At 39.5% G+C, this 10,624-nt stretch overlaps 3 protein-coding genes across 3 annotated transcripts in view; all 3 read left to right on the forward strand.

Moving 5' to 3' along the window:
* The first annotated feature begins 393 nt into the window (after positions 1–393).
* On the forward strand, positions 394–3,917 carry LOC109462397 (ganglioside GM2 activator-like). The gene is made up of 4 exons (XM_019758937.1): positions 394–586; positions 2,029–2,232; positions 2,935–3,087; positions 3,626–3,917. The coding sequence occupies exons 1-4, from the start codon at positions 428–430 to the stop codon at positions 3,779–3,781; spliced, it is 672 nt and encodes a 223-aa protein (XP_019614496.1). The 5' UTR covers positions 394–427; the 3' UTR covers positions 3,782–3,917.
* A 3,780-nt stretch (positions 3,918–7,697) lies between these two features.
* LOC109462383 (E3 ubiquitin-protein ligase Midline-1-like) lies at positions 7,698–9,268 on the forward strand. The gene is made up of 4 exons (XM_019758922.1): positions 7,698–7,865; positions 8,348–8,680; positions 8,991–9,079; positions 9,238–9,268. Exons 1-4 carry the CDS (start codon positions 7,698–7,700, stop codon positions 9,266–9,268), a joined length of 621 nt encoding a protein of 206 aa, XP_019614481.1.
* The window catches only part of LOC109462399 (E3 ubiquitin-protein ligase Midline-1-like), a 3,828-nt gene continuing 2,443 nt past the window's right edge, over positions 9,240–10,624 (forward strand). Inside the window, exons 1-4 of the mRNA XM_019758939.1 lie at positions 9,240–9,333; positions 9,593–9,826; positions 10,175–10,197; positions 10,487–10,605. Of these exons, the coding sequence (XP_019614498.1) occupies positions 9,319–9,333; positions 9,593–9,826; positions 10,175–10,197; positions 10,487–10,605 (391 nt within the window). The 5' untranslated portion in view covers positions 9,240–9,318. The remainder of the gene's footprint in view (positions 9,334–9,592; positions 9,827–10,174; positions 10,198–10,486; positions 10,606–10,624) is intronic.

The following is a 10,624-nucleotide window of genomic DNA, read 5'->3' on the forward strand; positions in this document are numbered from 1 at the left end:
TGTACTGACCTGGCAGCCGGAGAAAAGGAGCTTATCGCACATTTGGAGGTAATTTTTGGCGCCCGGCCAGAAAAAAGTCCGATCCTGATCACTCCCCCTGACACATCTGCACACATTCCAGCTGATTCGGGTCAAAGGGCGAACACCAAATATGGTCATACTCTGAGGCTATTAAATAGTTTTTACGTACACTCAATCTTACTGTGCATCTCTGTTATATCGTTCTTAAAACTAGACAGCGAGTAAAAATTCATCAGCAATATATTTTAAAGATCATTTACAAATGTATGAATATTTTGTCATATTTTATTGCAACCAATGCTTCATAAATGTTGTATGGATAAACGTAAAACCGACATGAGGAGCCTTTTAGTGTAACTCATCCGACCCACTTCCTGAGTGGTATCAGCCAGAAGATAGAAGCAACATGGACAGAAAGTTGGTCATCCCATCTTTGTTTTTCGCGGCGATCGCCGTCATATTCGTCGCCTCTGCTGTCAAACCGTCTGACAAAGCTTCCCTGAAGATGATTATGGACTTGCTGAGGATCCCCCAAACGCTGGAAAGGTTTAAGACCGGGAACGAGGTAAGTTATAGTATTTCACGTGACACTGGTCTTGTGATGGCTACTTTTAGAATGTAAAAAATGATTTGTCTCTAAAGTCGGAAGATTATATTTGCTACCAGTTTTGAGTAAAACTTTATAGGAAAAGGGGCCATACAACAAATACTGTAACTGTTTTTTGTTGACCATAGATTTAAGGTATTGTTCAATTCTGTTGCTGTAGTCAATGAGGTTCAAAAGTGTTAAGTCAAGTGCATGACAATAAATTGTACTTGTCTATTTATAAAGATAACACAACTCTATAGTAGTAACATAGCATCTTACGCCTTTTCTGCTTTGATTCGCAAAAGACACAAATTTTAAGCTATCACTAGTATGAGACATTTTTTTATTAGTTTGTAGGTGAAATTCCAGTTAACGGTTACCCCTCCTTAATTTTTCACCGGACATTATGACTCATCTTTTGCGAGTCAGGTGATGTCTTTGTGTCAGTCTGTTTTTCACACATGCTGCAACTTCATAGGAGGTGTGATTTCAACAATGAACAACATTTTTCATAGTTTCTGCTTTCAACTGGTTACAATGTTTGCAATGTATAGAAACAAGAACATCAGTTACTAAGTTAGTTATCCTTTTAGTTTCAAGTTTGCCTATTCTACAATTTGAAGTAAAAATATGATACAAAAGCTGGTAAGTTTGAAAACTTTGTTAATTTGATATATCAGGACTTTTTAAAAGTTATATTTGTTAGATCATATTATTAGTAGAGAAATAAAAAGTATAGACGTCAGGTTTTGAAAGACTCCAACACACTGAATGCAAACAATGGCATCTTTTAGACCTTTTAGTTAGAAAAACAGGAAATACATAGTTTTTGCTCATTGAACCAGCAACCACCACTTGTGGTCTCAGGCCTTTCAAGCAAAAACCTGCTGACATGACCAATGTTCACGGAATGTCACAGTTGGTAAACCGAGGTATCTCGGCCTGTTACCATTGTACTATGTCAGACGTTGGCAAACATGTATGTCACATGGTAGTCCAGGAGAGATCTCTAAATGATACAGGGGTATCTTGAGTCCTTGGTCACGGGTCACATGCTAGACCATGAGATACATGTAGTATGAATTCTCAGCGCTGATGACAAATTACTTAAGTACCTAGTAAAAAATCATGAGGTTTAAATTACATTGTATTATGAAGACTGAAAAGGCCATGGTACAGTCATGGCGTATTTTTGAAGTCACTCTAGTACTGTACGTAAAGGTTGATGTGATATGGTTAGGGGGTTAAAGTCTTATTTATCAATTGCAAATAAACTAGGTTATCAGGTCAAGGCACTTTGTCAATCAAAGAACCTTTTAATATACATGTATGCATAAAAAAAAAGTAAATTGAGACAATTTCATGTTACTGACCCTTTTGAAACTCCTACTTAAAGTATATTCTGCATGTTTTCACAGGTTGAGTATCAAAGTCATGACCTTCGAGTTCTGAAGTTCAGCTGGCACAACTGTGGGTCAGCTGATGATCCAGTCAAGGTCAAGGACGTGACCTTGACCCCTGACCCAGTCAAACTGCCAGGTGAAGTCAAGACGGGGTTCACCGCTCAGCTCCTCAAGACTGTGGACAAACCTATCAAGGCTGCGCTGGTCATTAAGAAGAAGGTACATGTTTTTAAATGGCTTCGTATCAAATTTATCCCATCCTTCCCTCCTTTCCCTCCTTCCTTTCTTCCCTCATGTACATGTATTGATTAATAATGGCGTATATAGCACATTGTTTTATTGTTTTTGTGTATATGAAAGTAATATAGGATTAGTCTCAATGTTGTAATTTCACACTGATTTGCAGAAAAAGAAGCTAGAATTACTTTACATAGTATCTTGCACTTTAAGCGTAGTTGATCTACATTAGGATCACACATACAGAGACTTAAGTGCCTAAAGTCAATATGCTTCAGATAACATTATTTAGAGAAGTCAAAGTTTGTATAAACAGAGAATATGTCTCCTATTAAACAGTTGCTGATTTTTTGTTTTAAAGAATCAATTCGGACTTCACACCAAGATACCTGTATAGAGTAATTAAGGTCCTAGTCAAGTATGTTCTTTCTGACACCTTTACTGTTACGTTGTACGTTCTTTGGTCAGGATATCCAGACATATTCACTGCATTTTTAAGCTGCTTTATTCTATATAGTGTTAGTAACGTGTGTGCTCAACCACTGGGCCAGATTGGAAAGAGGGGGAGTCTCTAGACTTAGGTCTCTTGGAGCCTAGCTACTTAATATTCATGCCTATACTAATACAAAGGGTAGAGGGTTGCTACTGCTAGTACTAAGTCTTACTTTGTGTAACATTTACCAGGTGCTGTTTGCGTGGATCGAGGTCCCGTGTGTTGACAGCGTGGGGTCGTGTACGTACACCGACCTTTGCGCCAAGATTCCCGGCAAGCCAACGGACGCGTGTCCGCCACCACTCAGTACATACAACATCCCCTGCCACTGTCCATTCAAGGCCGTGAGTACAGGTTATTTAGTTTAGTATAATTCTCCACAAGTGTACAAGCGGAAGGGAGGGCAAAACAGGTGTATTACACTTTTACAAGTTGCCCTCCTTGACACTACAATGATACTTACCATGGATGGTAATTTATGCACCAACTATTTTCTTTGTATACAGACTTACTAGTACTTAAAATGTTTTACAAGTTTGGGTCTCATTAACCATCATGATAACTGTGCTATCTTTATTTGAAATATTGATATGCTTTTATGCTAAATGATATGCTAAATGATATGCTTTTGAATATTGTATTTTACACTAAAAAAGCATAATTGAAAACATAGTGTACTTTAGAATGTTCTATCTCAAAAGTTCAGGGTAGTGACAATTAGAATCCTGGCAAAGTGAATCTAATTCTACACAAAAGCCTCCACTCTTAGGCGCTGTTGGAAAGATTTCTCTTCTTCATATGTACCTGATTGCTTTTGATGGCAGTTCAGTACCTTGCAGCATCGCCCTCTAGTGACTCTTTCCATGTTTGCACCCAATCCAGGGGAACTACACCCTACCACCCAGCAACTTTGACCTGCCCAGCATCGGCAGCCTTCCTGAGTGGCTGGAGGAGGGAGACTACTCTGTGCAGGCCACCATCAGTTCCAACAGCACTCGACTCGCCTGCTACAGGGCGGAACTCTCACTCACTAAGTGATTAACATCAGGAGATTACAAGTGCCTTTTTCCATCAGTGTTATTCAATAACACTGGTACATGTATCTTAGGTGGTTAGAGCTGTAAGGCCTAGGAAAAAAATGTTGTGTTTCCTGCTTCAGTCCAGAAAAAAATAGGGTTGGTAGGTAGGGATTGTCTTTTTATGGGTTCACCACACCACGAAGTGGTGTGGTGAAACCATATTGCTTTTTCTGATGTTTCTTCTCCTCCTTCTCCTCCTTCTCCTTCTCCTGCCATTTTTTAAATGGATTCAGCTTCTTCATTTTAGGGCCTAAGGTCCTGAAATTTGGTATGGAGGTACAGTGGGCAAATACCCCTAGGCGTTTTTTAAATTATTGTGATACAGGCTTTTAGAATGGTTTTATTTGAGTTTTTTGGCTGTATTATAGCTAATGTATTACTGTGTTAGTGTGCCATGTTTACCACGTCTGGGCATGAGTCATTACAATGGAATGCAGGGCATCAACCAATAGGCATGCAGCTTTCCTCTATACTTCTTGCTGATTGGCTGTTGGAATTTAACTTGATTAACACCTGCACACTGAGCATTTCCACCTGCTCAGAGCATTTCTTGCTGATTGGCTGTTGGGATTTAACTTGATTAACACCTGCACAGAGTATTTCCATACTGACAGTATGTCTTTATTCAAGTGTTTTGGTAGGTATTTCAAGCTTTTCTGCTCCAGCATTGGAATGCGGGGCATGAACGTTTTTTTTTTTTTATTTTGAAAATCAACAGTTTGCATTATGCAATTAAAAATCCTAACCAATAAAGTAGGGAATAGCTATCCAACTGTTGTTTTAGTTGTATGTTACTTCATATTATAGTTATATCAATGTAAATCATTGTTTTCCCTTGTGTTTCTCATTCTTTCCCTGCCATGTGGTAAAATGTGGTGAACCCATCGCTGTATTTGCTCCAAAGCAAATATTGGCCTTTCTAGTTCTCTTTGTTTTATATGACTTAACCAACTTAAAACAACAGAGTCAATTGATAAAGTAAAACTTGCATGAGGACACTTATATTTTCAATTTTCAATGTTGTAAAACTGATTCATCACTCAGGTGTCAGAGCATGGAGCTAGAAAAGGTTGATCAGCTTGAAACTTTTATGTTCCTTGCAGGGGTCCACACAAAAGAATTCTAGTGTCGGCAGTTTTTTTCTAGGGTCAGTCCGGAAACAGGAAACACAACATTTTTTCTCTAGGCCTAAAGGTTAATGTTAGACTAGTCCACAACTTGGAGTGGAGAATTCAACACTGTGCATGTACTTTGAATAGAGATAGAAGATTTATACTAAGTGTACATGGAAGCACTTGATGCCTACAGATAATGGATTGATTGTACCTGGATACATATATCATACACATGGTACACTAGGTACACATACTGGTATTTGAGTATTATGGTAGTTCCTGGTACTTCAAACCTGCTACCTCTCAGTTTTGAAGGTCTCAAATGGGAGGCTAGATGTTGCACCTTTCTTTATTATATTTGATACATTAGACTTTGACAAAAAGACCAAACAAACTTTTCTTATACAGGTATGCCTTGAACTTTATAAAGGTACTGGCTGTTTGGATTGATGCATGTACTGTATGTAAAATACTGTGTTTACTATTGTCCAAAGTGAGAGCACTAAGTTTTCAACTTCAACTCACAACACTTGCCATTTTTATACACATATATATTAGATGTTTTCTCTATCTCTCCATGTCAAGTGTCCAAATCATGACAATAAAGACACGACTAGTTTTATGACAAGCTTGAAAATTTTTGAAATGACTGGATTTGTGAAGTTAACTTTGTAGAAATACCAAAACTGGCAAAGTAGTACTTTTCTCTTTGAACAAAGATGAAATGTAAATATGTGTAATTCCAAGGACATCATATTTGTATAATGTCCTTAGTAATTCTTATTCTGAAATGCATTTTGAATACACAAATAAAATCATCTGCACTTTAATAAGAAGTTAAACGCAAACTAGATCAAGCAATTAGAAAAGTTGCTTGTTAGAGAATGTATCCAGCTGTATTAGATTGGCATATACATGTGTACTACGTTAAGCTGTTTCATTGTAAACTTTATTGACTGACAGGAAGACTTGAAGTTAACCATTTATTGCTTGATGTGCTGATGTTTCTTTCTTTTGATTGTTTCAAGAAATTGTTACATGCTGCACATGGTTTATATTGTACTGTATGTATATTTCTGAATGTTTGACTTAGATTAATTTACATTTTACTTTTTTTTTTGCCGAGAGACTCAACATACTTTTTCACATGTAGCCAAGGAAGTGGTAATCATGTAACTCCTGCTGCATTTTGAATTTGATTTAAACCTATATGTCATAGGAATAAAGTCTGCTGGACTGAACATTATGTAAAGGCTTGTTTCCCTTTTCTATGAATATCATTAGAAGTTACAGCCGGAGAACACGATGCACTTTGTAAAGTAACCGCTGGGGGCGCTGTTGTGTGGGTTAATCAGGTAGTCACAACCAGTAACAGGTAGGTGTAACAGTTGCCGCAGGTCATTTTCGGAATTCTGTGTCTTTGCTTCTCCTGGCTTCTAACTGCTCCAGTCCTGGTCAATTTGATAGTGTTTTTTCTGGTTGGTTATGACAGTCGGACTTTTCAATAGGCGCCGCAAAGATCATCTGCTTGGAGATTACAGAATACATAACCCCACATTTGCTGCTCAAACTATTCTCTCCAGCAGACTAACTCCCCTGGCATGCTATCTCTCTATTTGGCCGATTTCTACTGTTGCCAGCCGCCTACTGAAGCCTGGTAGGGTTTAAACAAACACCACTGTTGATGTAACGTTACATTTACGCGAGTAAACGAGAGCTTAAGCGCAGAACCGATGCTTATTTGGAGTGTGAGACACGGAAGTACGCGTCGGCTGATGGAGTATCGCCATTGCACTACGGCAGCGAACTATCTTCAATTTCTACGTTCACCTTTGCATTTTACACCTTCTTCAGACCAAGTATTGCTGTGTGTTGGACTCGAAGACGACCAACTACAACATCTTTCGGAGGAAAATCAACCTGTATCATAAAGGTTTGAGAAAATTTGCTTGGGTCCGTTATCATTGATGAAAAACTTGAATATTGTCCACATGCACTTGTTCGTGTAAGTACGGGGTCAAATATATGCCACATAGCCAATTTCAACCTGCCAATCAATCAGTATATACCCCAGCCTACAATATGGATCACAGAAACACTTCACCTGGACTGTGTCATTCTTGTTTGCTATCATTAATCTCAGGAAGATTGAACGCGTTTCAGACTTTCTCAATGTAAAGCAATACTCAATATCCATATAAGTGTTGACCTTTTGATTCAGAATCTTCTGTGCACAGCTTTGCTACTACTCGTAGGTACTACATACAGGATAACATGCGACCATGGGTACAATCATATTTGCTACCGTTATGCATGCTTAATTTTTTTAGTATCGACGCCATCGAAACTAAACCACACCCTGACATGACCTTTTACGTCCCTTGGAATGTTGTTCCTGAAACCTGATGAGACTGTTTTTCAAACCCCTCCCCCCGCAACCCACACACGTGCAGTCGAGTGCAACTTAACACGAACTTAACATGAACAAAGTAATGGTAATACTCACAAAAAGTTGCTCCTAAAACGATAGCATAATAACGGTCTAATAATGACCTTCATTATAAGACCATGGGTTCTTTTTCAACCTCGATAAGACCAACTTCATGTTCCCAAAAAGGTAGTTGACAGAACACACCACAACGACGTGACAAGAGCTTCTAATCAATTCATGTCCGACGTTGTGTGTATTTTGGCGACGCTACGTACCACTTTCTTCGCTTTTAATCTCCTCTCTTGGGCTGTAGCAGGAAGTAAGGCGACATGGAGTCCCTGGTTGAAGAACTGACCTGTCCGGTCTGCCTGGAGCTGTACGAACAGCCGGTTCTCCTGCCCTGCGCACACAGCCTGTGTAAGAGGTGCGCTGGTGAAGTTTTTGCTGAGGCGGCAAGAAAACCGCCTCCGCAACCAGCTGAGCAAGGGGCGGCCAAGGTAACGTTAACACTCGGCATTCATTGAAACAATGAATCATATGTATGGAATTTGCTGAATACACAGTCATATTTAAAAACATTGAACTTGATTCTTAGATGGTAAGATATCGCGTCAAGCCATCAGGTCAATTAAGCAAACATTGCAATTGGAAGAAAATCTGGATTTACCAATGGTAGCAAATGTAAACAGAAAGACTTTACAATGGTAGTAAGTAATCTTGTGATTTCATTTACCACAAAAGGTACGGTCGCTGAACTTGTAATAACGTCTTATCTGTTTATTCCAACCGTTTTAGAGATTGTTAATGTTTTGTTAATATACCCTGTCCTGATTATTATTATTATTATTATTATCATTATTATTATTATTATTAGCCTGACTTTACTTACATTTACTTACATTTACTACCATTTGTAAATACAAATTTTCTTGTCGTGATTTTCTTTAATAAACATCTCTCGCCGCCATGTCCCCTGTAGCAGGTTCAGTGCCCCAGTTGCAGGCATAAGTTCCAGCTTCCCGAACTCGGGGTGGAAGGACTCCGCCGGAACACCACGCTACAGAACATCGTGGACCGCTACAGGGAGGCAAAGAACAACACAGCGGCCCCCAAGGCGGTTCCCTGTCAGATGTGCGACCTGGAACCGCCGGCTGAGGCTGTGAAAACCTGCCTGGTCTGCGACAACTCCTACTGCGAAACGTGTTTGACGACTTTTCATCCGATGAAGGGAGGCCTGGCCAGGCACACGCTGACTGAACCATCGGCAGCAGCTCCTAAAGTACTGATGTGTACTGAACATGTCCAAGAGAAGGTAGGGTTAGCTTTCCTCTGGAGAGTCAACATGTCAGTAGCGATACATCGGCAAGGGATGAAATCATGACAGATCTAGATTGTATCTAACAGTCCACTCCAGTATTTTTCCTGTTCGGCATTGCTTCTGTCAAATATATGATATTGTTGCAACTGAGCACTTGCTTCCATGTATATGCCTAAAATGGCTTTCTAGGTTTTTCTATCAAAGGCTTAAGCTGTATTCAACAACACTGTCGCACTATAATGTGGCGTCTTGTCTCATCAACAATTTTGATGTAATACATGTGTGTGCATTATATTTCCCTCAGGTGAACATGTACTGTGCGACAGACCAGAGTCTAGTCTGCTCTTTGTGCAAACTGGTCGGAAAACACAAGGACCACGAGGTCGCCGCAGTGTCAGACACTTTTCAACAGAAGAAGGTAAATACTAGTAACTTTATATATAAGACATTAGCATGGACATCATGGTGGCATGTACATATGGCTTGGGAGCATATTACAGAACACAGGGTATACATGATTTAGTTTTGTTGTTGTTGTTGGTTTTTTGTAGGTCTCTATTGGTGGACGTGTCGCCGGCCTGATTCAGCAAAACGCTGAAGTAGAGTGCTTCGTGGATAAGATCCAAGGGACCATGACCAAAGCTGAGGTATGAATACAACGTGTCCCTCAAGGTTGCTTTAAACTAAATTCAAAATGCTACGTATGCCAAGCATTAGATAGGTACATGTATACGTATGTCTGATTGTCCGTCTACTAGTATACATTCTGTGGACTGTCCCAAATGATATTCCTTTTCATCAAAAGTAATGATTAGCATACATTCTGTAGTTGTTTCATTCTGAGTCGTTACAATGTGCACATATATAAAGTTCTGCTACGAAAATGCTTTTCTTATTTCGATGCAGCAAAACTGTGCCGACATTCAGGAGCAGGTGGAGGCCTTCGCCCAGACTCTGACTACCGCCATCGTGAAGAGGAAAGGCATCCTGCAATTAAAGGTTGCCGTAGAGAAGGACCAGAAGCTGAGGACCCTGGGTCAGCAGCTTGACCAATGGGCAGACACCGGGACGGGCATCACAGCTGCTATTGCAGAGGCGGAGACACTTCTGAATGAAGAGGATCCTATCGCCTTTCTACAGGTACAATAATAGTAGTACTACTTTGACTTTGTACAAATAGTGTTTTTACTGTTTCATTACAGTATACTGCAGCTGTGGAATGACTTGAGACAAATATTCAGGGTACCCATCTTAGGGCCAATCAAGTGAAAAGCACAATGTTAGGAAATGTGATTTCTTTACGTGATTCATAATGGTCTTAGTTACTGTAACTTAACAAAGGATTAAGTACATGCATTGTCTTGCCTTGGCCTATATATGCTAAGGAAGATTAAATATTCGTGAATTTTCCAGTATTCAATTTATACGAGTATAAAACAATGGTTGAAATGTCATTCTAAGTGTGAATATCTTTCTTTCATTTTCCAGGCATCTAAGGCGGTAGAGGAGAGGTAAGATAATTCACTATTTACACCGTTAATACTAGTAATAAGCTATGGTTACATAGCTACCTAGACCTGTTGAGTAAACTGCACCAGTTACCGATTCATTATCTTATCTACGACATTCAGTCATTTGGCTTATCGGGAGTTTTGATTCAAAAAAATACAACGTACGTTTTTGTAGATCTGATATTTTTCTTTTGACATCGCTGGTTGACTGTGTACAGATTGATATTGTTAAATGTGGTATTTCGTACATAACATAATCAGAAAATGACCTTTGGGATTTTATTGGCAGGATTGCTGCCTTTAAGTTCCTGGAGGAACGCAAGTTGAACACCACAGACCAGTTCGTCCACAACACTCTTGGGGTCTCCGACCTGGAACAAAGGGTGTCAGCACTGGATTTTCTGCAAGGTTCGTTTGTACATTCATA

Source organism: Branchiostoma belcheri, unplaced genomic scaffold (genome assembly GCF_001625305.1).
Source record: "Branchiostoma belcheri isolate BF01 breed outbred unplaced genomic scaffold, Haploidv18h27 scaffold116, whole genome shotgun sequence".
In the NCBI taxonomy this organism is placed as follows: domain Eukaryota; kingdom Metazoa; phylum Chordata; class Leptocardii; order Amphioxiformes; family Branchiostomatidae; genus Branchiostoma; species Branchiostoma belcheri.

Excerpts from the sequence above, each read along its gene's own strand:
- LOC109462397 (XM_019758937.1), top strand. The coding sequence starts at position 428 with ATGGACAGAAAGTTGGTCATCCCATCTTTGTTTTTCGCGGCGATCGCC. Across the intron at positions 587-2,028 it reads GGTTTAAGACCGGGAACGAG|GTTGAGTATCAAAGTCATGA; the intron begins GTAAGTTATAGT and ends ATGTTTTCACAG. Across the intron at positions 3,088-3,625 it reads GCCACTGTCCATTCAAGGCC|GGGAACTACACCCTACCACC; the intron begins GTGAGTACAGGT and ends CACCCAATCCAG.
- LOC109462383 (XM_019758922.1), top strand. The coding sequence starts at position 7,698 with ATGGAGTCCCTGGTTGAAGAACTGACCTGTCCGGTCTGCCTGGAGCTG. Across the intron at positions 7,866-8,347 it reads CTGAGCAAGGGGCGGCCAAG|CAGGTTCAGTGCCCCAGTTG; the intron begins GTAACGTTAACA and ends TGTCCCCTGTAG. Across the intron at positions 8,681-8,990 it reads CTGAACATGTCCAAGAGAAG|GTGAACATGTACTGTGCGAC; the intron begins GTAGGGTTAGCT and ends TATTTCCCTCAG.